We start from the raw sequence: 26849 nt of genomic DNA on the forward strand, positions 1-26849 counted from the left end.
GAGTGGGGAAGGGGTACAAATGTCTTAGTAAGAATCACAAAGTAACCTTTGTCTAAATCAAGGGGAATTTGTGCTTTCTCTTTTAAGAAATTATTGTGTAAAAATGTTATAATTTCTTGAAATTTGATTTTTCTTTTATCTTTTTTTCTCAAAACGTATTTGTGTCTCTCTCATCTAGAGTCCGTAGGGGAAATTGTTGTTCCAAGAATGAGGTTTTCACGGCGTGTATGCATGCTTTTGCTGTCCCTAAACATTTTGCGGGTTCATTGAGCCGGGACAAGAGAGAAGTGCGACGAGCGGGAGTGAATTGAATTTACCGTTTTGCATTTATTTGCAGGGTAAGTAAATCTTTTTAGTGTGAGGGTTGCCTTGAAAAAGCGATATATGCAAGCTAGATCGCAGATAGTGTGAAGAAAATGGGCAAAAATATGTACGTACGACTTAAACTTTTGATTCAAATGAGTTGAATAATTTCCCCCCTCCAGCTCCGGCTGCAGTTAAGTTAAGCTTAAGTAGGGTTAAGCTTAATACTAGAACGTAGGGTCAATGAAGTTGAAGACATCACATTTAAGCTTTTATCCCTACTACATCTTTGACATGTCAAACTTGATTAAAAATTGATACTTCCCAAAACTTCTTCTGTGAAGAATGTGAACATAATTTCCATACCATGTACCATTGTTTTCCTTGCCTGCTTCCCCCCCCCCCCCCCCTCCTTCTCATTACTCCCCTGGGACCGCTCTACTCCCAATAACATTTCTACTTCCTACATTCACTGATAGTTAATTGAATTTCATTAATTTAGTTCTTATTCACTATACACAGGAGATCATAATTTCATGGACTGGAGTAGACAGTTCTGAAGTATATGAGTTAGAGGGAAATAATTCAGATCTATGTTATCTGAGGATGGTGAACTTGGTGTCCACAGTGGTCAACCAAACAGACAAAAAGCAGTGAAGGGTTTTGCAGAGTTTTGCTGCTGTCCAGTTGCAAACAATGATGGTGAACCCTCTCAGAACCTCAAAGTCACAAACACACAACTACAATACACTTATCCAGTAAGAATTGTTACTCAACAAGCCCTTTGAAATATATAAACTTGTTTGTCATGACTGTCATACTAATACAATTATTAAAAACAAATTAAGTTCCCACTGCCTCTCAAATGTGCCCATGATAGACATGACACGTATATTCCAGGGGGGAGAGGAACTCCTATATAAAAAGGACAGGGGTGCTGGTCAGAAATTTTTGAAAAGAACCCCTAAGAGGTACCGAGATCCTGTCTTGTGGGCGTGGCTTGAATTTTTTCCTCCTAAGAGGTACCAATTCTAAAACAACACATCAATTGACACTGACTTTTTTGGCTTAATACCCTTAAAGGTACCATGAAAGCTCCCGCTGGGGACCTTTTTAGGCTGAACACCTGAAGAGGTACTAAAACCTCTAAAAGGTACAATGAACATCCCGTTCTTTGTTATATGAGAGACCCCCCCCCCCCCCCCCCCACTCTACCTGGGACATATATTTGCAATGTTCAGTCAAGGTATTAGTAGTATGTTGACCGGCATGCTGGTAATGTGCTAGTTCATTTAATGGCTGCAGCTTGATATGATTTTCTCATCTAAGATTTACATCAAGATCAGCTCTGATCTTCTCTTTTTGAAACTGCTCTTTTTTTTTTATCACAGTTAAAGTTTCTTGTACCAGGCTTTGCATCTTCAGTGCCTACCTGTCAGTGGCTGTACATCATCACATTTGGTGGTGGGCTTGTTGAGGGAGATAATGTAGCTGTTGATGTTAAGGTTGGAGAGAACTGCACTGTGGTAGTGACCACTCAGGCCTCAACAAAGGTAACTGAGACCACACAATATAACAAATTACAAGGAAACACACAGTCAAGGAAATAGCAGTATGCTTAAATTTCACATTCCTTACTTACACTCATTCTTTTCTTACTTGCCTGCTTGCTCACGCACTCATTATAACCACAAATACCAGGTAAAATTCATGTTTGTAGATATTTAAACTTTCTTATTCACAGCTGCTACTTAAATGATATATTTTCAGGTTTACAACTCTGAAGAGGGCCTGGCTACTCAGCAAGGGTTAAGAGGCCTGGTTGCCGATGGTGGACTACTGGCAGTTCTTCCAGATCCTGTGGTCTGCTTTAAAAATGCCATCTATGATCAAAAACAGGTTAGCTGCTCTTAATTTCTTCCTTCATCATCGTCATCGTCGTTTATCATCATCGTTGTCATTGTCATCATTGTCATCATCATTATCATCAACACCACCACCAAAACCATTTTCTTCCCTCAATATTTATTGGTCTGATCCCACCATGAATTCAAACAATATGATTCACATGACTGTTTTAATTGGTGTCTTTTAGGACTTTGAACTAACTTCAAATGGCAGCGTAGTGATTCTCGATTGGTTTACAGCTGGACGCATGGCTCTTGGAGAAGTCTGGGATATGACTAGGTATAAGTATAAACAGGTTATGGAAAATCTATTATTTAATTATTAATCTCGATATTAATTAAATAGTGTTTAATAACTTCCTGTCTTGATACATATGCAGTTACAAGAGTCACAACAGAATCTTTGTGGATGGAAAGTTGGTGTTTGGAGATTCAGTCTGCCTCAACGGTAGAAACAGTTGCCTTTCACTGAAAGAATCCATGCATAGTGCTATGGTAAAAACTTTTAAAACTTTTACATTCACAATACTTTATGTCAGCTTTTCACCATAAAGATACCTTATTGCAAGTAAAATGCAAGTAAATGCAAGTAGTCCAAAACTGGAGGTAAAATTTAAAGTCCTCAAAAAAGCCTTCTCAGAATTCATTATTATCTGGAGAGTGTTTTACTTATAGCTCTGTCATGGAAATCAAGTCAGTGAGAAGTGAAACACGATGAAAAAAAGGCTGGCTCCATGAAAAAAATTTCATGTGGTTTCAGTTTTCTTTTACGTAACTTGCTTCATACTCATCCTGGGGGCATAACCTTTAAAAGAAGTGTGAGGATCTTTAAATTGGCCTCATGGTGAATGAACTTGTCTCTGGATTAAGTGGTCCTAGTTCAAGTCTAGCCAGGGAAGTTGCCTTGTGTTCTTGGGCAAGACGCTTTAGATCTCAGTGCCTCTCTACACCCTGTTGTATTAATGGTACCGGCGAATTTATGCTGGAGATAACCCTGTGATGGACTAGTGTCCTATCCAGAAGAGAGTAGAAATATTCCCAGTCACGTGATACTACTGACACTGGAGATACACACTTGCTTGATGAACTACTTGGCTCATATTACAAGAGACTTTACCTACCCTGCATCAGTGCTATAAAGCTGTCAGTAGTCTTTTGCATGTATTGCAGGCCTATGATGCTAGGTGATAGTGAGAATTTTAACAGCAGGAGTTGGTTAATTGAAAAAAATATATTTTAATCTTCTTGACATTCAGGTGCTAGGAAGCTGTGTTTTCATTGGTCCATATTTTAAAGAAATCAAGAAGAAAATAAAGGAGAGAGTCTGCACACTCACAAGTAAGACTTATCAATTACATGTGGCTCTTCATAAATGTTCCCTCTCTCCTGTTTTTCCTCAGGGGGTGGGAAAAGAGCATGTGTAGGCTATCATTTTGTTCAGCAACTTCAAGACAACAATTTATTAAGTGGACCCAGTTTTGTCCAAGACTGGTGTCTGTTTCTGTGATTAATCTCAATACAATATTGATACATCATTTTTTTTCATAGAATGTAATGACATGAGCCCAGCAAGGAAAGATGTGATTGCCTATGCTAGTATTATAGATCCCACACTGTGTGATGGTGTTGTTGTCAAGCTTATAACTACACAGAGCACAGAACAGGTATGCAAAACTTGATAAGGCTGTGGTGAGAGACCATTTTAGGTTGACAGCTTGGAGTAATTTAAGAATTATTCAAGTTTAAATCAAAACTTATTTCTCATAAGTCATGCTGGGATTGACAACTTGTACCCTAGGTTGAATCAATAGCCACCATGCAACTAAACTCTTTGTTTGCAAATCTTCTAACACATTGTTCAAAGCAGGGATCAGTATCTCTTCGCCCAATAGTCACCAGTCAAAGACTTGGTAAATCTAGTAACCAACATATGTACAAGATTGGCATTTCTGGCCAAACCTTAGGCTCGATTTCCAGCCATTTTGGGAGTCCAGTTGTTGTTTGATAGTGTGTGTCATCTCAGTACCACGGAGACACACAATTACCCGTGGCAAATTAGTGGTGTGGGGCAAGGAACATGGGCTCACAAAACGGCTGGAAATCGAGCCTAGCCAAAACTCCCCAATCAGCTTTCTTGACTAAGTTAGAAATTACTAACTTGCATACTGTTAGAAATTATCCTATGAGGCAATGAGTTGACAGTCTGTGTCCTTTATTTTCAGGCCTGCCACTTTTTTAGAACTGTCATTCAAGATATCATACCAAGACTTGGAGGAGATCCTCTTGTTAAATGAGAATATATTGTCATGTTGCATGCAGTTTGCTGTGCAAAGTTATGCACGCTTGTTTTTTTAACTTCATTCATTGACAACTTCTAGAAAACCACCAATAACATGATTTGAATAGTGGTTTAATATTTAAGTGTCATATTTTATGGTTACACTGTAGATAAAATTTGCCATCCATATTTAAGAAAGCCTCGACCGGAAGTTTTAAACTTATGAAAATGAATATCATAAAAATGTACAATCCGCAATGTATAATAAATGTCATCGTAATGAGCTGTACATTGTTGTTGGCCACAAAATTGTATTTCAAATCTGACCTTAAAAATTAGCCGTTGTGGTTCATGTTCTCCAGACAATGCAGAATTTGGTCATTTCATGTTGCTGTTTTGAAGAGGACGACAAAGAAATGTACAAAGAATTGTAACACATGTGCACAGCCATTGTACTGCTCATTAAATTTTTTGTTTATCGACTGTTCCCATTGCCGTTGCTGTCATGGTTTTCGTAAACACCCTATTATACAGTTTAGTTCAACTGTGACACCCTGATAATTACCACTGAACTTCCACAATAAAGGGCATGCAGCTTATCTGCCAGTTATGTTTACAGTTACTGTAACAGATAATGTAGGCCAAAGGCCAATGAATATAATCATCATCAGTATATATATTTATTATATGGAGAAGAGTGTTTTACTGGGAACTAAACCACTCGTAGATTCCATACGCCACTTCATCCGGGACCCGAGTGGCGTATTTTCCGTATGTCACCTTTGTGAGTGTCGTATCGTTCAATGAAGTCACGATTCCCGCCTTTTGCTTTTGTTGAATTGGTTTCTCCATATAATAAAAAGAACATTACACGTTGGCTCGAAGATATGAATTTTATGTTCGAGTGGCAAGAACAATATCTCACTCGTTCGCTTCGCTCACTCGTGAGATATTGCTCTTGCCACTCGAACATAAAATTCATATCTTCGAGCCACCGTGTAATATCCTCTATATATATACATGTATATCATAAAATAAGACACTATTTGAAGATACCTAACTATTTAGTATGGATTTGGGTAGTATGCTTTAGAAGCAATGGAAATAACATTTCCTAATAACATTTTGTTCAATGGCATGATTATTGTCTCCTGTTATGTGTTAATGTTTCACAGTTTCCTTGTAAGCAGCTAAGATATGATCAGCAATCTCTTTAACACCAACAAGATGTTTTGCTTGAGAAAAAATGGTTGGGCCACCTTGGCGCATCATGGCAGATTCCCGTTCCATCACCTGAAGAAACAAAGTTAGAATTCTGAGTATTTTCAGAAAAGTTTAAGAAACATGCAAAATTGCAAGGCGGGGTTTAGGGGTGGGGGGGTGGGGAACTCACTTGTGAAAAGATTGGGGATGGGGCCTGTACAGAGTAAAGTGACTAGGAGTAAACCCACACTGAGTTACATGTATATCCCCATTCATTAAATCAGGTTAATTAGTTGCAGGTAACCTTGGGAAGTCAAGATGATCCACTTTACAGGAGAGTGACATGTCTTGCCCAGAAAACAACACAAATTAATGACCCCAGCCAGCGCCCAAACCCAGGCTAATCAAGCTGGAGTCCTGGGCACTAGCCATTAGATCACAGAACTTCCAATTAAAAAGAATCAATGGAGAACCCTAACTGCTGATGTTTCATGAAAATCAGCAACTGTGTTTTTGGGAGGAAAGGAAATTAGATTCTTAATGGAACGTAAAATTATAGCACTCTACATGCATTGCAGACCTATTACTCATTGTATTCAAGCAAGTCAGAGTACATAGACCATAAAATTGCAATTATACCTTGAGATCTGCACCGACAGCATCAGCCAGATCAGTTTTGTTAATGACTAGCAAGTCACTCTGTGTGATACCTGGACCTCCCTTGCGAGGAACTTTGTCTCCTCCTAAATTGGATTAAAAAGTAATGTTAAATGTTACTTCTGAATTTATTACTAACAAGTCACAAACCTAATCTAGAAGGAGAGAAAGCATAGCACAACAGTTAACCATTGATTTCATTGTTATGCAATCTTCAAAATCAATCCTCTGACTGTGTATTAAATTATTAATTAAAATATTGTTTGCAATAGAATTCCAGTACTCAACTCTTTTTTTTGTGTGTGTAAAATGTACAAATTAATATTCCGAACCTGCGACATCGATGACGTAGATGATATAGTCTGCCAGTTCCCTGCTGTAATTAGCTGCGAGGTTGTCTCCACCCGACTCAATTATCACCAAGTCTGGCTGGAATGTTCTAGTCAAGTCTTTTACTTCCTCCATGTTCAGTGAAAAATCCTATTTAAATAAATATTAATTAAAATAAAAAAGACATTATTGAAAAGAATAAACTTCAGACATCAAAGAGCTTGACAGCATGATACTATTTTTTTCCAATCAAGAGGAAAGTGATAACTATGAATTGTGTGAACAGGTTGTTTTTATTTTTGTGTAACTGTGGGGAGCATAGCATCAACTTAAAAGCAGTCGAGTTTCAATCATCTTTCACTTGTTATTGTCGTCATACCTCTCTAATAGCGGCATGGGGACAACCTCCTGTCTCCACCGCCCTCATCCTTTCCTCTGGCAATGCCTCATTTTTGACAAGAAATTCCCAATCTTCCCTGAAAATGACAGTAAAAAACTTTTAAAACTATTATTTAATGATCATTGTTAACAATAAATCAGACTTAAGCTTCTACAGTATGTTAAGTCTCCACTTACCTGGTAAAAATATCATTTGTAACAACACACACTCCATAAGAATCCCTTAAATGTCTACAAAGAGCGAGGGTCAATGCAGTTTTACCAGAACCAACTGGACCGCCAATACCAACAGTAAATGCACGCTGAAAGATGAAAAATAATTTCACCAATTACCTGAAACTTAGAAAAATTCTACTTACTGATAACTTTCACAATATTTCTGAGAATTTGGTGGCAAAAAGAAAATACCAGACATGGAACCTTCTATACGCTTTAGGGACCAGTAAAAACTGGTTAGGAAAGACGTTTACTTTTGGGCGGACAAATAAAAATAAATAAAAAAAAACATGTGATGGGCTAGCCCCCAATCCCAGGGGAGTTTATACACTCCTAACTACTTCAAGGTACAAAAAGTATTTTCTGAAGGGGCCAGGGGTCTCCCATGTGAAAGTGTTGGGGATTCTAGTAGGAACATGTAGAACCCCCAAAATCTGGGCGTGACGAATAGGCTCTTTATTTGGCCCCACAAGATACCACTTTAAAATGGGCATGACAGCATTTGTTTATTATTTCCTCCAGTCCAAGCTTACAAGATATCTTGCAAGTAAAAATAGTGACATTCCATCCTGAACACCATAAATGAGAAAAAAAATTGTTACTTACACCCCTAAGGGAGACGATGGCCATCCTCAACCTTTTCACAAGGTCATTGCTCTCCCCCCTCCCTAATTATTGGCCATTATACTCATATAGACTTCATCATTACCTTACATTTTGCATGGAAAAAATTTATAAAATACATCTGGAACAATGCCAGTTCAACCTTACTTGTTTCCAGTCAGACCTATTGACTATTTTATCTCTGTCTGTCCACAAGCCAGGATTGGACATAAATTCATGGGTATGTCCATGTTCATTGGCACCATGGCTGTGTTCATGGCCTCCAGAGTGATGGTGACGGTGGTGTTCAGGGGATGAACTGATATTTCCAGCTGAGAACACACACAATGTACACATAGAATATATGAACAATAGCCTCCATTTGGCACAGAAATATGCTCACTCCAGGTATTTGCCCGTGGACATGATCTGTTCCAAGAGGTGAACAGTTCTCAAGGAGCAAAGCTTGAAGAAAACTGTGAGCTTCAAGGAACAGATAAAATTATGTCCAAGGACTACTATATCAGCATATTTTAAAAAGCAAGTGGAGGCTATTGCATTTATTACGTTTATTATCCTTAAATATTTTTTGCAAGACACAGGGTCTTTTGAAAACTAGGGGATATCACTTGAATATTCCTCAGTTTAGCTGGGCATATTCAGTCACGTGACACATTTAGACCACTCGTGTGAGAGTGCGAAAATTTTATGGATAATAATGATTGCATACAATAATAAAAAAAATATAAAATATGTTTTCTCCACATTGTATCAATAGTTTCTTCTTTTCACTCTACGTTTTACCAATGGCAACAAAAGTGTAGGAATCAAAGCTAGTAGTAAACGTGACCCGGGGGCACTTAGATTAAATTATCCATGTGCTTATACAGCTGTTCAAGACAGTGCAAGAAAAAAATAATTTCATTCACCAATTATGCAATGGATGAACTCATTAACAGCTGTTAAATGGTTAGGAGAACAACCAAGCAATGAGTAGTTACGTTGTCAAGAAAATATAAAATGCATACATGCCCACAAGGTGCATGTTTTAGGAGGTCAAAAATTTAGCTCATGCTCGATCTATGCGCGCTGATGTCTCCCTCTTTTGCCTCTCTATTGCCTCAAGCTAGATTCATCGAGGTCATTATCAGATTTTAGGTCAAAGAGACTCAAATTTATCAAAATTATCACACCTTTTATAAAGCTGCAAGGCTTCTCCTCGTTGTCTCCCATCCCAGAAACGTGCTGATTATTTAATTCCACGTTCTTTCGTGCGGAACATGTTAATCAACAGGCGTTCCCACGCTGATAGAGCGAGTACTGGGGCGAGCATATTTGATGGTTGCTAAGTCCCTTGGTCATCACATAATCCTCCATATTGAAAAGCTATTAAGTGTTGTGCTGTAGCCATTTTGCCAGTACCTGTTAGGATTAGCCTTCCAAATGGACGAATATCAGTCAGCAGAAGAAACATCCTTCGTCGTGGATGAGGTGAGCAACATCATCAAAGAATCTGTTGAAGGCGCCATCGGTGGAAACGCATACCAACACAACAAAGTGAACCAGTGGACTTCCAATGTAGTCGAGCAGTGTTTGAATCAACTAACCAAGCTTGGCAAGCCTTTCAAGTACATCGTGACCTGTGTGATCATGCAAAAGAACGGGGCTGGTCTTCACACCGCAAGCTCTTGCTTCTGGGATAATACTTCAGATGGCAGCTGTACGGTGAGATGGGAAAACAAGACCATGTACTGTATCGTCAGCGTGTTTGGATTGGCGATTTAATCTCTAAACAAGCTGATGTTGAACAGTTTTAACCCCTCACGAACATTGCCATGCAAGGGACTTTTTTGTGTAACATATAGTTTCTTAGATGTTTTAAGAGTGACGGAATTGTGTGTGAAGGTCTGAGTTTCATTTTTCATTTATCATCAACATTGCTATTTGGAGAAGGTGAAAGTTAAGTGGCATACCAACATGATTACTTTCTTGTAAAAATACCGCGAACTAATTACATCACTTTGGTTTATTTTCACTGTAACTTACAGTTGCTTTAACTGCTCTGCTCTCAGAAATTCCAGTGTAAACATATGTTACAAGAATTCCACAGTTTATTAAGCTGCCTTGAATTACTGTATATTTGTACATTCATTAAAGTTTACGCTATTCTTGAAATTGCTAGCCTGTTAGCATTACTATGATTGAAAAGCCAAAGATCATTGATTTTTCACGTTGGGTCATGGAAAGTTAACATTGTCTTGTTCTTAAAGATATCTGGGTTTAGTTCTTCAGAAGTTGCCAAGTACTCTTTAATACCTCCCTTGAACCGCAGGAAAACATTGGCAATTTTATTATTCTCCCAGCGTCAAACACAGTACAACCTCACCAAACCAGAGTCTGACTTCGTGGGCAAAATGACTTTTTCACAGTCATGGGGGACAGGGGTGTGGGAGAGTTACTGGGCTATATAGGTATGTGCCGCAGGATAGGGTATGGGTTTTGAGATTCTTGATCCTTTAATAGGTTATCATTTTTGCCCCTGTTGGCATTGTGTTCCCAGTGTGATCCTCAGATAGGGTACCTAACTTGTATCAGTGTATAAATGTCCAGCTAAACAAAAAACAAATTCTATGCTTGATGCTTAACTTATGTTACAGAAACGAACATTTTTGTTTTTCACTTGAGTAGGGTGTCATTTTTCAGGTTTGAGCCTTAACTTTGCTTCATCCTTCAATAAAGTCAGGTTCAAGACCCTTTGTGGCACACATCTGTCCTAAATTTATGGTATAACCTCCCCCAGGGGCAGAGTATGCCAACCAGATGAACACTATACAAAAATACAATACAACACTGAATTAAAACTTGTCATGCGTGCATGCCAGGCCCTTTGCACCAAGTTGCAGCCCAGGCAGCAAGTTGAAGGAAGCCAATGTGCATTTCCACAAAATGTTGCCCAAAAAAGGTCAGAGCAAATTTCCAGGGAGTCTCAAATGCCCATCAAAATTTTAAGCTCATAATCTATAAACCAGATTTCTGACAGTCATGTGGCCTCTAAATAGTCTCATTTTAATTTTAGTCTATTTTTAAATAGACTAAAAATTAGAGAAAAAAAAAATTTTTAGAAGAGTCCAACATCAGACTTTCACTTTTATCAGCTAATATACTAACAAGGATTTAGAAATCATCAGGTGAAGTCCAAAATGCCAGTTAACGTTGGTTTTATCAACGCATCAAAAGAGAATTCAATAAAACAAACATTTAGACAAATTGTGTAATTATCATTTATTGCTTTTCTTAACTGAAAATACAATAAACTAGGACCACAGTTGTGAGTTTAAGAAGGTCTGACTAAACCTCATAATGGTTTCACCAAATACCACTAACACTAATCCTGTTTTACAAGATTTGACATACACTTTTCCTCTTTTATTTAGTGTGCAACATTATCACCATCTCACTTGGCAATATTATTATAATGACTGCATGTTTGCATGAATGCAACATTCCTTTGATTAACTATTATTCTAAACCTCTAGTAATCACGATGAAAAATTCTCAAGACATCTACAAATTACCCCATTTTCCCCAAGAAATAATAGTGAATCAGTAGGAAAATAAAAGAAAGCAAAATCTTGGTTTGAAATCGTTCCACAAAATTAAAAATTAAATAAGTTTGTCACTTGAAACCTGAGATCAGTCCCACTTGGATCAATATGGGAGACAGTTTCCTACTATCATGAAAATTACAATTATGCCTTACAATCCCTTACACAACCAACACCAATACATTGTACGTAATAAATGCCAAATGTATTAATGAAACATTTTCACAAAACACCTAACATTTTTGACTCAACGTAACAATGTACTTTGAATGCTCACAGGGGGTCAACTAATTAACGGTCCCTCAAGAATCTTGGGTTATGGTTCTGCTGATAAGATATTCATTTAGTAAAAGTGTCTGACTGGTTGTTTCCAGTGCCTTGCTTGATCAGAATTTTTGTTCAAAGTACACTGTTACATGTCAAAACTACATATTCCCATATGGGATTTAAAGCTGTAGTTTTTGTGCAGAGTTTTGAAATAAAACATTACTAGGTGCTTTTCTAAATACTTTAGTCTGAAGCTTTTCAGACTGCTATATACTAAAACATGAGAAAATGTTTAAAACAAATTAAATGAATCCAATGATGTGTTCTGTAACAAGTTTCTCTATAGGAAACATGTCAGGCTACTAGATTGTCTGCAGATTTCTGCATCCAGTGCCAGCAAGCAGTGAGCCCTTTTAGAAAATGAAAAATCTCTGGGCCATAGGGATTTGGTCTGCTGGGCTGCAGGTGATGTGCTCCTTTTTGGAAGGATCCTTACTGTCAACAATGTGAACCTTGTATGTCTGGGGATCAACTGCAAAAAACAAAACAGCAGAATTCAATCTTAAATAACTGCGTCAACTCATGATCTGCTTTACTTAATAATCATGCACATGATGATCATAGATAACTAAAACAAATTCTCTTTCTGTCATTTAAGAAGCCTTGAGGAAAAAACTAAAAAGTACACTAAAACATCATCAAAACATTATCAAGAGGAATGTATCAATGTGTAATGCAATGATCATTTCGTAACATATTAACCTGTAAGCTTTGGCAAATAGTTGTTCAACACCATATCCGTCTTTTTCACTGTGCGGCACCTGCAGATAGAGAGTATGATGATGAAACATTATCAAATATTTCCGTAAATCTAACACCTTTAACTTCAATCTTTCCAAGACTAATACAAAAATAATCTTGTTTTAAAATTATGATGAAAATTATTCACACAATGCTCACTTGCCAGAGGTTCATTTATTATTAGTTAACAGTTAGGCAAGCGTCAACTGTCCTCTTCTTTTACCTGTACCTGATCTGGATTGTCTAGCTTTATCTAAAGTTGGATTTCACTTACCCTTTTACTGCAACTGTTTTCTTGCTGATTCCATATGTTTGGCAAACATTATGATCACTGCATTCCTACAGACACACCAACAGAACACTTCTCATCATCTTAAATTGGTTTGAAGACACATGCAAGTTGAGAAGGCCTAAATATGACTACATTGACTCTAAACAGCATGAAAGAGCACCTTAAACCTACCTTGCTTACAAATACAACAGAGTTAGCTCCAACAGCAGCTCCAAAGGCACCAAACATAGGACGTAGCCTGACAGGCTGAGGGGTTGGTATTGAGGCATTGGGATTTCCTGTTAAAAACAAACAAGAAATTGGTTAATCTGAGAGAGCTGACATACATTTACCCAACATGTATAGTACATACCTGTCTAGATTGTTACAGAGCTATGTAATCACAGCTAAGTTTCTATATTCCCATGGGGAACAAGTAAGCGCGATTAATAATATTGTGTGACAGACGTAAAATTGAAAGAAATTCTAAAATATGTAATTGGAGGCAAACCAAAAATATCTTAAAACTCAATAAAAGATGGTATTATAGGGTACATGTAGAAGTATTTTAGATTTTTAAAACAAAGTTGTTTTTACCCATTTGAGACCAAGCAATTTGGCCTCCTTTCACTACAATCTCTGGCTTGGCACCAAACAATGCTGGATTCCATAGAACCAAATCAGCCAATTTTCCAACCTGAGAATTGATGACACAAACAAATTCATTTTTTTTACTAGTACTGTAATTTGATTGAGTGAACTATAAACAGAATGTGCTATGGGTATAAAATGTGAATGAACTCAGACTGAGTGTAAAGAGTATAATTGTATTTTATGTACTGTAATAAATATGTAATTGTACTTGCATGAAAGCTCAAGTTAAGGATTTACACTACTCCTGATATTTGAAAATTCTTCCACATTGTATGCCTGAAAACTCATGCAATTTTGAGAGAATTTTCAAATATCCTTTATTGTACTTTCACATGATTACCTAGTATACTAATTCATAAAATTAGCTCCACATTACCTGTGCATACAGCTAACCTGTCCAATCTACCAGTTATTGAGAAATAAAAAGCTGCATTCAAAAGAAATGTAAAGAAAAATAGAGGTGCCTACCTCTATAGATCCAATATGATGTGCCATACCATGTGCCAAAGCTGGGTTTATAGTATACTTGGCTATGTAACGGCGTACACGTATGTTATCATTGCTACCCTGGTAATAAAGGAGATTAATTTTAATCATGAGACAGTCAGATTAGTCAGATTTCTCCCAATTTCAAAAGTGATCAAAATATACTTTCTCTTCAAAGTATCAATACAAAAAAGTGTACATTCATATTTACCTTTTCTTCAGAAAGCCTTCCTCTGAGTTTCTTCATCTTGTCCGCTGTTTGCCACGTACGACAGATCACCTCACCAACACGACCCATGGCCTGCAAAAGCAACACAGTCATTAATAATAACTGATATATTGTTTTCTTACAACAAATTATAGAGTTCTCACAAATCAAGGTCTAAGCAATTTTCGTGCAGCTATTTATCTCACACTGCACTGTAATATCCCAGGGGAGGTACTCCCTATAATGGGCCTATGGGGGAGCTTTGCCTGAAAGAGGTACCGTTTTCAGGCTTTAGGTGGGTAGAAGGGTAGGGATTTCACGAGTTGAGGTATATGAAAAGGTAAGGAAATCTGTCATTTAGTTATTTTAAAGGGCCTTTTGTTAAAATATATCAAACAAACCCACCTTGTGACTGTAACATTACTGTCATTTATTAGACACTACATGAAAATGACAAGAAGACTTCCTCAAAATATGGGCCAATTATGAAAGTATGTGAAAGGGGTATTTTCTGTCAAAATTGTATACAAAGGGACAAGGGGTTGGACCTCGGGGCAGAGCCTCACCATGTAGAACTTTGTAGAGTACCCCCACCCCACCCCACCCCCCATGCCCACCCCCAGATATTAAAAAAACAAGTGAGAAGCAAGATCATTACCTGTGAATCTGAAGATATGATGCTAATTGCCCCCATATCATGAAGGATGTCTTCTGCTGCAATTGTTTCTGCTCTGATACGGGACTCTGCAAATGCTACATCTTCCTTCAGATTTCTGCACAGAAACATTTACAGAGTTGATTTGTTTGGACTTCGCTAAAATCACTCCAGACAGTCGTGATCCTTCTTTGTTACCGTCAAAACTCTTCAAAGGCCTCACTTATAATTATCAATAATTAATATATATCCAAGATGTTCATCTTATTGGCTTAACCTAGTTGAAATAGAGCCCTGACTAAAAGTAATTTATGTGTAATATAAATTACTAAATAATTAAAATGATTGATAGAAACATCAATTGACAATGCAACTCAACAATCATGGTATTGTTTAAGAGGGAGATACATTGTATTAACCTTTGGGATGGCATTTGGCTTTGATTTGAATGCTGTTATGTCATAAACAGTTCTTATAATATATCTACTATCAAGAGGCAGGGTAGCAAAACTGCAGTTACCATCAATAATCCTTAAGCAATCTTCATTCAGTTAATTGACAATTAATTATTTGTTTCATTCTGGGGAACTCAAAAGAGTTTATTTCCTGAGTTTTACAGAGTGGGTCACATGACATAGATCTTGTGTTTCAAGGGCATCAGTGGTCATTTTCAGTTTGTTTGTATGCGGATCATACACTTCTTTGTTTTGTTTGTTATTTTTTGCCCATCCTTCCCACCCTTTCGTGGACAGAGAGGTTATTATTGTTTAATTAATATCTCACTCCCCCCATCTCCTACTGTGGGAGGTCGTGGGTTTAATAAAGCCTCTCTCTGTGCCAAACGGATTTGTGTCGCAGCGTATGTATGGTAGCACTTGTTTTCAAGGGTAATTATATTCAACCAGTATAAAGTTATAAAACACATGGGCAAAATCAAAGCAACCATACTTGTCAAGATGGTGGCAAACCATCAACATATCCAGGTGCTCATCAATGGTGTTGCGAGTGAAGGGCCTGGTGGGATTGGTCGATGACGGAATCACATTCCCTTCAGAACACACCTTAATGATATCAGGGGCATGGCCACCACCAGCACCCTCGGAGTGATAGGTGTGAATTGTCCGGCCCTGATGACATAATGACACAAGTTAAATTTCAGACCTCCAAATCATTTTTATTTACAGACATAAAGTGCAATATTATAAACACAAAAAATATATACCTTGAAAGCTTCTATTGATTGTTCTACACATGCTGATTCATTGAGAGTATCCGTGTGGATGGTGATCTGAAAAATATCAAAATTGAGTGAACAGAAATAACTTCATTTCACCATTTACAGACAATTTCAGAAACTAAAGGTGACTTCAGAGCTTTAAAGACAAACCAATTTGATAAAGTGTACTGTAAGTTATAAGGCAGAAAACACCTCCAGAACCCACGGTAATCATGATCGAAATACCTATGATTATAGGTCTAGCTTACCCAGGAGGCAGACTACCATGTGAAAGGTTGGGGAATTGAATTAGACTCCCAAGGGAGACCAATATGGGCATGGCTCAAGCATTTACACCCCTAAGCAAGGCAACTAGCATCCTTGACATTTCCAGCCCAGTTTCCACCCCAGGGGATGGGGGGAGGGGGGGCATCATTTCACCATTTACAAACAATTTCAGAAACTAAAGGTGACTTCAGAGCTTTAAAGACAAACCAATTTGATAAAGTGTACTGTTAGGTTACAAGGCAGAAAATACCTCCAGAACCCACGGTAATCATGATTTAAATACCCATGATTATAGAGTGACATAGCTTACACAGGAGGCAGACTCCCTCGTGAAAGGTTGGGAACTTGACTTAGATTCCCAAGGGAGACCGATATGGGTGTGGCTCAAGTATTTACATCCCTAAGCAAGACAACTAGCATCCTGGACATTTCCACCCCAGTTTCCACACCAGGGAGTTGGGGGGGGGGGGGGGGGGTAGCTTAAAGATAAGTACTGCATAAAATACCATCACTTACATCTAAGCATGGACACGTGACGCCAAAACACGCTCTAATTGGGTATCAAACATGGCATGATTGGTCATCAAACATTTGAAGTTTAGCAGACCGTAACGCGAAGTTTCATGCTCAAAGTTCAGCACACAAAATGGTGAAAGATTGGACACTGAAGACTTCTTCAAAGAAATTGACCCTGACCTGTGTCAATATGTACACGCCTTTCACGAGAGTGGTTTTACTTCTAGTATAACCATAAAATATTGCCTGGAGCAAGACTTTCAGAGTCTTTCAGAGCACAAAAGTTCACGTTACGGTCTGCTAAACTTCAAATGTTTGATGACCAATCATGCCATGTTTGACACCCAATTAGAGCATGATTCGGCATCAGGTGTCCATGCTTAGATGCAAGCAACGGTAAAACAGATCTGGAAAACTGACTCACCTGCACATCATGTTTTTCAGCAGCAGTCAGAGCACAGTCAATTGCAGCAGGAGTTGTTCCCCAGTCCTCATGAAGTTTCAAACTTAAGAAAAAATTCAAGTTATATTTGGGTTTTAAATTCCATAATACTTACTTACTACTAGTAGATAAGACAATTTCTGGTAATCATCAATGTAGCAGATAGCAGTCTCACCCAATTGCACCAGCTTTGATCTGTTCTTCTAACTCCTCTGCAACACCACTGGACTTAGATGTGTTTCCCTTTCCTAATAAGTAGAAATTAAAAGTTGGTGTAGAGATAAAGAAGTAGAGTTACTGAAATGTGTACTAAACAAATTTAAGCTCTGTACTGTTAGCCATTAAAAGTAAAACCTAGATATAGATATGTGTCCATAGGTACAAATCCACAACAGTGTTGAAATTATATATTTAAGCAGTTATGAGGCTAGCCTCACAAGCAACCAAAGAGGCAGTTTATAGAGAAGATGGAGGTCTGGCAGAAAAAGCAGGAATTGGAGGAGGCATGGGGGAAAAGAAGTCTATGCATGCTCTCTAGCACTTTGAATTCTCTTTGCTTCCACAAGCACAGCTTAAGGCCTGAAAGTTCTCCCACAATTTCTCAATCTCTGGCTTCTTTAGAATCTTACAGATGAGACTTGACCATGAGAGCAAGATTATTACCCTGCAGGTGTCCCACAAATAAGTGTTAATATTTTCAATGATCTTGATCACCATGTCAGTGACTGGATATTGTTTATACAAGCTGTCCAAGTCATACCATTGCTTGGGTCATTTAGTTTTTGTTTAGTGAAACAATAAACAGCTATGGGCTCACCCAACAATACAAGAAGAAACTCCAACTCACCTGTGAAACCAAAGTTAAGGGGAAATGCATCTGTACTTTGAATCATTGCCCTGGAAAGTGCAGACAATAGTGTTTTTATGTAGTGATGATAAACTTACAGAACAATTTGTTTGCCTACCTGTAGAACAGTGAAGGCTGTCAGAACTGAAAGTTACTTCACAGGTGAATAATTAGTAATACATGCAGTTGTAAGTTTAATTAGTCAGAGGCATTGTGTGAGACTATACGTGCATGGTTCTAGGTAGAGAATGATGTTATTGCTAACTGTGTAATGTAGAGGTTATTACCATCAGTATTAAACTTGGCTAGTTCAACACTAACAGATCCTATACTGAATTGCATTGTATCACCAACTGAAAGTACACTATGGCCAACTCACTTGATGTGGTTTGGTCCAGGGGTGCAAGTTGTTGCACATGTACCAGTAGCAGGCCCTGCAAAAAAATATAATTTTATATATTTTTACTAGTAATTGGGATTTTTGTATTTTGCTCAGACACTTGGTTTTAATTTTACTCCTCAAAGAAAATGATTTATAAATAAAGATTTTTCTTGAAATTTTTTTCGGAAGTCCTTTACATAGGGATAACCTCATGACTTTCTCTACAGACATATTTTATTACTTTTTTACTTCAGTCTTTGCATCTTTAATAAGGTATGTATGACAAAAAAAGGAACCAAATTTGAACTGAGAGACTAATATTGTGTCTAGTCTCAGAACAACACTCTCAAAAAGGTACTTTTTTTTAGCAATTTTGGCAGGGTCAATTCCTAGCCCCCTATATCACAGCCCTCAGCTAGGCCACCCCTGCTTGAAGAGAAACCATATATGTTAACATCGAATTGATCTCTTGTTCTGTACCTGTTCCACCTCCAACCATAGTCGTCAGTCCAGATGCGATAGCTTCTTCAGCAAGTTGTGGGCATGTAAAGTGAATGTGGGCATCAAAACCTCCTGCAGTCAAGATAAGCCCTTCACCAGCAATGACTTCTGTGCCGACACCACACACCATTCCCTATCATAAAATAACTATGAATTACTTATAATAACTAATAAATTAGTTATCAGAAGATAAGTCCTGTTGTCTACAAAGCCTACCACATAAAAAAAAATACAGCTGCATTTAATTGGACATTCCACAACTGTTGTTGAAGTGATGGCACATGCAAATTTGAAAACGGTGTTTAAAGTACTCTGGGTGAGTCTTGAGTCACATTGTAACAATATAGTCAAAACGGCACCAAATCTTATGTTTGTAAAACTGTTGGAATCTACTCGCAATTTTCTACTTCAGAACTTAAATTTCAGCAAAGTTGATGAAATCTACATTTGAAGAAAAGATGAGAAAGATTAAGAGATTACTGTACATGTACTACGTTGATTATAAGTTTACATTTGTCACTCAGATTACGAATAAAATTGAAGTAAATTTAAATTGAATGGTTACACTTACCTCCGTGACTCCTGCCATGACATCTGGGTTACCTCCTTTTCCAATGGCAGATATTAATCCATTCTAAAATGGCAACAAAAATAGTCAAGCTAATGAACACCGCTCATGACAAGGCACCTTACAAACAAACACTGTTCCAAGAAATATAATTATTTTTAAAATTGACAATTTTAAATAACTCAATTATCCCGGTAATGGCCTTTAAGGGGAGGCTCTATCCAAAAGGGGTTAGTACCTTTTTCAGCCTTCGGGTATATGAAAGGGTAGGGGTTTTTACAAGTAGAGTATGAATCTGTTATTTAGATATAATATGAACAGGAACTTAATAAAAGAAACCTTTGTTTCGGTTATCATCTCTTCTGGTAATGCTTGAGGTTTTCGAGTGGTATTGTAAAGGGTACAAGAAGAGGGGGTAACTATTCTGTCAAAATGGTATACAAAAGAGTAAGGAGTTGAACCTCGGGGGGGGGGAGCCTTCCCGTAAAAAACTTTGTAGAGTACCCCACCCTACTCCTACCCAGGGTAACCACTCAGTCAGTTCCATCAATTTTAAAATTGTGGGTTAAAACAGAAGTTGGATTCATAGGACAAACCTTTATTCCTACGTCAGCCTTGAAGATACCAGCAACAGCATCTACAATCAGAGCATTGGTGATAACTGTATCCAGGGCATCTTTGTGGGTGACATCTGCTGCCTGGCCCATGCCTTCCCTCAAAACCTACAGAAACAAATGTGTAGGATTTTCAAATTTTTTATGGATTTTGAGTGATATTGTCCAGGTTTGGCTAAATTGTGTGGTCCCACATGTGTACACCAGCACATCCAGTCAGAAGCCAATAAATGTTATTAAAAACCAATTTAACAATAAATTGTTTGTTTTTATTTTAAGTCTATTTATTATAATTTAAATTAGGATTACTTGCAACAATTCCAGTTTCTGTCAGGAGATTTTTACCTTTCCTCCTCCAAACTTAAGCTCATCTCCGTATACAGTGCAATCTCTCTCCACTTCAATAACAAGGGCACTGTCTCCAAGGTAGATCTGAATTTAAAAAATTAGGTCAAAAAATTTACATGTCACTAAAATTTATCAAGAGACAGGAAACAAGAAGTCATAGTCCCAGCCACATGCAAAACAATTTTTATTAACATCTTGAAAATAAAAACTTTTTCTGGTCCCTAGAGAACAATAAGGTAACCTACATGTACATGGCAAATTTAAGATACATGTCCATGTACAACAGTACCACAGTTTGATATGAAAAAATTATAAAAACTGACTGAAAAATGTATGATATCAGGATTGTTCCAAAAAGCATTTGGTGATTAAAAAAATTATTAACTGCAACATATATTGGCTATTAAGTATATTCACTAGCTTCTTCACAAATTATTCAATACTACAGAGTGTATACTGAACTCAACGTGTCAAACATCACTCTTTATGTATGGCACAAATCTTGAACTAGATTAACTAAAAGACAATGATTAAGATATGTATTATCAACAGCATTCAAACCTTGTCTCCAACAGTAGGACCAAAGATTTCAATGTACAACTCTCGTTTAATAGTCGCATTGCTGATACCAGTCTCCTTATCATCCTAGGAGTTCAAAAAATTGTTAAATGTAAAAAGGTATAAACTAAAAAAAAGTTGCTTATCCTGGAATCTGTAGGATGACAACTCCCTTAGGATGGGATGCTAGTCTATCACTGATTACCCTGCCCCTTCCCTCCTTCCAAAATTTTTTGTCAGATTACCATTTGGTAACAGTCTGCCAGTTCCCATTCTTTTATAAAATGTGAGAAAAGTACTATTAGAGTGAAAAGTCAAGAGCCCTAGGTACTGAAAGACCGCGGAGACTTAAACCCTACCAGCCTCAACCTCTCATCCAAAAGCCTAACACGCTAAGCTTTAGGCCTTGGATCATTTGTACTAAAGGCATCCACAGTAGAGTGTCGGTCAATACTCTCGATCGATACCCTTGATCAACATCTCAATCAGTACTCAATTGACATCCCGATCGATGCTCAGTCGACATTTGATCGACACTTGATCAACAGTTAGGCAATAATCGGCTGAGTGTCGACCAACTCATATGCTTCAATCGAAGATTAGTCGACTCTTGACTGACTGTCTACTGAGATGTTGATCGAGTGTTGATCAAATGACAACCAAGGTGTTGATGAAGTGTTGATTGAGAGCATTGATCAAGGGTACCGATCAACACTCGACCGTGGATGCCTTTAGTACACATGATCCTAGGCCTCTGCATCTTCCACAGAAATAGATGAATGCCAGTATAATTATTTTTTTTCTACTAAAATTATACAAATGTGAGCAAGATTAAAGACTATTTGAGATGTTCTGAAAACCACAAGAAATATTAAAAATCTGGGGGGGGGGGGGGAATCCCACATAAAGAGGGCCAGGATGCTCATCATACCTTTTAGCAGTTAAAAAGTGTTGTTGGTACCTCAGCTATCGTCAGACTTGTCAGTTATGTGCTGTTTTAGAATTCTTACCTCTTAGGGGTGAAAAAAAATATTCAAGCCACACCCACAAAACAGGATCTTGGTACCCCATAGCTTGGGGTCCTTTTCGAAATTTCCCACGAGTGACCCCGTCCTTTTTTAGTGGAAATTCCACCAGGATTAAAAAATGGATACTAAGAAACTGCTGCCAACCTGTGGTTTATGAGCAAAACCTTGTTGAGCCACTTTCTTCATGACCTGGTCTAGGACCTCTGGCTTAACAGGCCCGTCAGCGAGTCCATTGCCACCTCGGATTACTCTAACAATACACACAGTCAAATAAAGAACATTTTAAAAGAAACTGTCTAGCATTTAATACAGCTGCTACTTAGTACAATGAACTTCTTTCCAGTATATTTGTAAGAATATATAGCAGACCATAACATAATACATTTGTTTAGGTATTTAAAATGTACGCTTGTAATGCCCTATCACAGATCTGCCCTGTCTTTTACCCTGACAACCCTGTTTATATCATAATTTACTTTCAAGAGATCAGATCCTTCATGTTCAAGTGAGGAAGTTATAAATGTCAGAGCTCACCTGTTCCCAGCAATCTCAACAAGTTCAACTGTTTTGGTGTCGCCTGGTTCAAATCGAACAGCAGTCCCAGCCGCAATATTCTAAAATGTAAAAAGTGCATGAACAGCAATTCAAATTTGATGAATGTCTCAAGATCTAGATCTCAAACAACTGACTGGGTGCAGTATCAGAAGATTTACCAAAAACAGCACTTGACTGCATGAATGAATGAAATGGTTATCAAATTCCCAAGTAATCTTACCAGCCTCATGCCAAAAGCAGCCGCTCTGTCAAATTGAAGATACTTGTTCACCTCTACAAAGTGATAATGACTTCCCACCTGTCAGTGAATGAAAAATCAAAAATGATTCAAATATAATTTTAATAATCACCATTAAGTAAACTTCTATAAATTACATATGACTCACATTCAAGCTCCACTTTGTTACAAGTTGATTTGGCAAGACTTACATTATTATAGCAAAACCTAAATTAAAGTAGCATTAGAAAAATGTTTTGGATTTTTTCAAAAATAGAAAAACATCACCTTAAGTTTCCGGAAACTTATGTCAAAAATTTTGGTCAACCCCTGTTGCGTTGTGCTGCACTGTGTTGCATTGTGGTGCGCTGCACTTCACTGTGCTGCACTGCATTGCATTGCGTACAAAATAAAATGAAAGTACTTAAAACTAGTCAAGAGGAAGCCTTCGCTTTGAAACTGCCAATTCATGTCACAGTGAATAGCTAACAGATTTAGTACTTACTTGAATAGGTCGATCACACAAGCTTGTAACCTTTAGTTTGACTGTCTTTCTCTGTGCATTTAGCAGGATATTTCCATTAGCAGGAATCATGGCACCTGGCATAGAGTTATTATCCTGAAAACAAACAGACATTTGGATTAAACATGGTACAACAGAGCAGAAGGAATTTGAGATGGTACTCACCAGTGGCACAACATTGACACTTGCTGATGAAAATGTCTCTACAGACGGAACAGGTAAGAAGCTCCCATAGAGAGCAAGCTTTAAGTCACCATTCACTTGACAGATAGGCTGGTGAACTGTGACCTGAATTCAGAAAATTACAATAAAATGTTGAAAAAAATTTTGTTGAGCTTGAATCTTATTTAATCAATAATTATAGTTAACAATATATCGAATTTTTCTGAAAACTTGAAGGTCACACAGTTTTTATTACTACCAGTCAAAACTCCCTACAAAAGTAGCTATGCCGCAGCAGAATTAACTGGCCACTGTAGAGGGGTGACCATTGAAGCAAGGTTTAAATGACAGTAACTGAAAGTATACATCAGTGTAATGGTATGTTTTGGGTGGAAAAATCCTGGTTGTTGGCAGTATGAAGATGGCCATTACAGAGAGATAACCATTACCTCACTGGTTCAAGTAATCTGTATTTTTTGACCACTTCAAAATCTGACCACTTCTTTCGAAGTGGCTACAAATCACTCTGACTTCTTCACCACAGGACTGTCTCAAGTAATGATCTTTTGATTATAACACTAACCAACTTTGTTCCATCTGGGAAGGTTCCCTCTACTTGCACTTCTTCAACTAGTTGGGCTACTCCAGGTAGCACTTGGTTTAAACCTAACAGAAAAAAATCATCATCATTATCATCATTATTTATAATTCTCTAAATGGGAAAACAGGGTCTTAAACAGTTCCATTTTAAATATATTTGTTTGAAAAGACTTTTTGTGTTACTTTTAAGTAAACATAATTATTGTTAACTCTTTATTGTTTCGTGGCACACCTGGAAACTAGCTTGCAGCTAAGTGTACTGACTACATTAATAAAGCCATTATATTGTATAGAGTGTATTTGCCTTTATTTGTTGCCACAAGCACCAGTCTGATTAGGACTTAGCAGGCAATGTTAAACCTAGGGCTGTTCTTATCCACCTTGTCTCACTGAAGTCATCAAAATTGTAAAAACAAAAATGGCTATTAATAGTAACTCATATCAATAAACTGAACAAGTCTGTTTTTATTGCATCAGGTGAGGAAGGATCTTATTGTCACAAAACTTAATTTGCCTTTCACGAATCAAACTTGGTATGCATGACTGTTTGAAACATATATGTTTTACTTCAATCATCATTCACAGAACAGCTTTTCACAAATTCACAGGTGTCAAAAATTTGCATTTTAATTTAGAGACTTTTGAAAATAACCTTTCCCTCGTCTATTATCTTCAAGTTGATTTATTCAAATTTCATTAAGTTTAAACAAAGGGAATCATTACCATGACAGCATTCAGCCATGTTATCCTCATTAGCATAGATTTTTATGATATCATTTCAATCTCTCTTTTCTCTTAGTGTAATTAGTTGTGTATAAATTATATCAAACACTTGAGACAGTCTTGCCAGATTTCCAAACACTGAGAAGTGTTGTCTAAATACTTTGCCGCAAGTCCTATTTTAAACTCTTGTCTCAGTGTTTGGAAAGTGACAAAACAGAGTCTCTTGTGTTTGATTTATTAACTGACCTAACAGCTGTTTTCCCACATTCATCAACTCTGCAACAGTCTTGCCATCTCTGATAAACTCATTCAGCTACAATTAAATATATGAATAAATAGCATTAATCATCATATGACTTGTAAACATAAGCCTCTCGAATCCCAAAAGGGTCCACTGTTCTCCTCCCACCAAGAATGTGTGCATGTGATGGTTTATGCACTCTAGTCTTGAACTGGATTTTTTTCTTCAGATTATAGACAAGAGCATCAACAAAAGTCCTTCAAAATGCCTCTCAACATCAGTCTTTACTTGGGAACTAATTTGTAAGGCCGATCTTAAACAGGGTATTGATTTCAGAGTCACATAGTCAATAGTATATCAAATTTTTGGTCAGGTCATAAATAGGGTAGAGAAAATCACAGATGTTGGTCTTAAATAGTGTAAGGGTTCTAGGATACAGGCCGCACACCCCTACCCAATTTTTCTATGAGTACCCCCCCCCCCTCTCCAGCCCCCACCCCAGGGGGTGCCAAGAAGGCTGAAACGAAACAAACAGTTAAAACACCCAAAAATTAAGTTATCAAAATCGGCTCACATTCTTATTTACTGAACTATAAAAGGTGGGGAGGAAACTTTCTGTGGTGGCCTTTTAGAAAATATGGAGATTTATGACCTTATACAGTTTATTATTAAGCTTAAATTATGCATGAGGCTCGCCATCACGCAAACGAATGCACGGGCTTGAACAAACTTACGCTCGCGTTCCTTAAATATTAATTTCTCGCGCATTAAAGATTTTGATGCAAACGTTCAATTTTGCGGTAGAAAACTGCCACCAAGTAGCTAAACTATTGTTTAGTGATCACCCACGGCTAAACAGATCAGCCTTTCACGCGCTCACATTTCATTGACACGCGCTGTTCCTTACCTGTGATGCAATGAGAGCCACAGCTTCCGGCAGATTCAGTTTTAAGCCTCGTGCAAGACGTTTCTGAGCCAAAAAGCCAGTCTGATGAATCAGTAGTCCTTCCAATTCCCGTGGACTTAACCTCATCTTGTATTCTTGTACCCCTTGTAGCTGGCTAATAGACGAACACCTCTTGTCCACAGCCCAGCAAATCCAATTTGATTATCGATGGTCGTGGCTGGGAGAGGTAGATACGTCATATATGGTAATTATAATGTACCATGCATGGCTCAGCAGCGCGAAGCGCGATCGGAGGGATGGCAACGTCTCCAAGCACGCCATTGTTTTTGTCATCCCCCTCCCACTACATAATACGTGCGCCAAACCCAGAAAGCTGTGAAATGTCTGGCCGTCAAAGTGATGCAATCAGAATCGCGCCGCTTCGCAGCTGGAAGAAAAGCCGGCAGGGCAAGCAAAACAAAACCGCCTCCCCTTTCCCTAAGCTCAAGGTCTGGATCCGCCACTGGGTCCTCCAATTTCTTGTTTTACTCGCCTACTTAAAGACTCATACGTAGACGGTCTTTGGGCTTGTCGCCCAATCTCCCCCCTCCCCCACCCCCAACGGAAATCTGCTGAAATATTGTGGGGGAGGAAGATTGCGTGGCGGTCCGCGGTTCAGTGCATGTAGACCAAGGGATTAACTCATGAATTTTCGAATTTATTAGTCACTGAGCTCGATTCCCTCATTCGGCCTGAAGGATTTCCTGCGGCCACAAGTAGGCGGGAGGCGC

At 38.0% G+C, this 26849-nt stretch overlaps 4 protein-coding genes across 4 annotated transcripts; 2 read left to right on the top strand and 2 right to left on the bottom strand.

The window, feature by feature from the left end:
- The first annotated feature begins 127 nt into the window (after positions 1-127).
- Positions 128-4979, top strand: LOC110063626 (uncharacterized). The gene is made up of 9 exons (XM_020770614.2): positions 128-338; positions 826-1061; positions 1695-1856; positions 2074-2202; positions 2399-2490; positions 2591-2705; positions 3467-3548; positions 3759-3874; positions 4433-4979. The coding sequence occupies exons 2-9, from the start codon at positions 897-899 to the stop codon at positions 4502-4504; spliced, it is 933 nt and encodes a 310-aa protein (XP_020626273.1). The 5' UTR covers positions 128-338; positions 826-896; the 3' UTR covers positions 4505-4979.
- Positions 4406-9187, bottom strand: LOC110063627 (uncharacterized). The gene is made up of 7 exons (XM_089282107.1): positions 9090-9187; positions 8065-8228; positions 7255-7379; positions 7058-7154; positions 6681-6828; positions 6331-6434; positions 4406-5781 (listed from the first exon to the last, which is right to left on the bottom strand). Exons 1-7 carry the CDS (start codon positions 9127-9129, stop codon positions 5650-5652), a joined length of 810 nt encoding a protein of 269 aa, XP_089138233.1. The 5' UTR covers positions 9130-9187; the 3' UTR covers positions 4406-5649.
- Positions 9188-9249: 62 nt separating this feature from the next.
- LOC110063638 (dynein light chain Tctex-type 1) lies at positions 9250-10071 on the top strand. The gene has a single exon (XM_020770627.2). The coding sequence runs from the start codon at positions 9340-9342 to the stop codon at positions 9679-9681; it is 342 nt and encodes a 113-aa protein (XP_020626286.1). The 5' UTR covers positions 9250-9339; the 3' UTR covers positions 9682-10071.
- A 1092-nt stretch (positions 10072-11163) lies between these two features.
- LOC110063639 (uncharacterized) lies at positions 11164-26305 on the bottom strand. Its single transcript, XM_089282105.1, has 27 exons — positions 26080-26305; positions 25178-25244; positions 24192-24274; positions 23612-23734; positions 23429-23542; positions 22927-23004; positions 22686-22765; positions 22296-22401; positions 21127-21210; positions 20563-20649; positions 20200-20325; positions 19607-19669; positions 19015-19168; positions 18532-18586; positions 18153-18202; positions 17481-17553; positions 17288-17369; positions 16066-16131; positions 15792-15970; positions 14847-14961; positions 14192-14281; positions 13963-14061; positions 13438-13537; positions 13033-13139; positions 12844-12908; positions 12531-12589; positions 11164-12300 (listed from the first exon to the last, which is right to left on the bottom strand). Exons 1-27 carry the CDS (start codon positions 26203-26205, stop codon positions 12182-12184), a joined length of 2550 nt encoding a protein of 849 aa, XP_089138231.1. The 5' UTR covers positions 26206-26305; the 3' UTR covers positions 11164-12181.
- Between the last annotated feature and the right edge of the window lie 544 nt (positions 26306-26849).

Source organism: Orbicella faveolata, unplaced genomic scaffold, assembly GCF_042242905.1.
Source record: "Orbicella faveolata isolate gen_17 unplaced genomic scaffold, um_ofav_v1 contig_12, whole genome shotgun sequence".
Classification (NCBI taxonomy): Eukaryota; Metazoa; Cnidaria; class Anthozoa; order Scleractinia; family Merulinidae; genus Orbicella; species Orbicella faveolata.

Coding starts and splice junctions, on each gene's coding strand:
- LOC110063626 (XM_020770614.2), top strand. CDS start 897: ATGTTATCTGAGGATGGTGAACTTGGTGTCCACAGTGGTCAACCAAAC. Junction 1,062..1,694: donor AACTACAATACACTTATCCA/GTAAGAATTGTT, acceptor TTTTTATCACAG/TTAAAGTTTCTTGTACCAGG. Junction 2,203..2,398: donor CCATCTATGATCAAAAACAG/GTTAGCTGCTCT, acceptor GGTGTCTTTTAG/GACTTTGAACTAACTTCAAA.
- LOC110063627 (XM_089282107.1), bottom strand. CDS start 9,129: ATGGGAGACAACGAGGAGAAGCCTTGCAGCTTTATAAAAG. Junction 6,435..6,680: donor CTACGTCATCGATGTCGCAG/GTTCGGAATATT, acceptor AATCCAATTTAG/GAGGAGACAAAGTTCCTCGC. Junction 5,782..6,330: donor CTGTCGGTGCAGATCTCAAG/GTATAATTGCAA, acceptor TTGTTTCTTCAG/GTGATGGAACGGGAATCTGC.
- LOC110063638 (XM_020770627.2), top strand. CDS start 9,340: ATGGACGAATATCAGTCAGCAGAAGAAACATCCTTCGTCGTGGATGAG.
- LOC110063639 (XM_089282105.1), bottom strand. CDS start 26,205: ATGAGGTTAAGTCCACGGGAATTGGAAGGACTACTGATTCATCAGACT. Junction 23,543..23,611: donor GTGTCAATGTTGTGCCACTG/GTGAGTACCATC, acceptor GTTTGTTTTCAG/GATAATAACTCTATGCCAGG. Junction 18,203..18,531: donor CCTGGACCAAACCACATCAA/GTGAGTTGGCCA, acceptor TGCACTTTCCAG/GGCAATGATTCAAAGTACAG.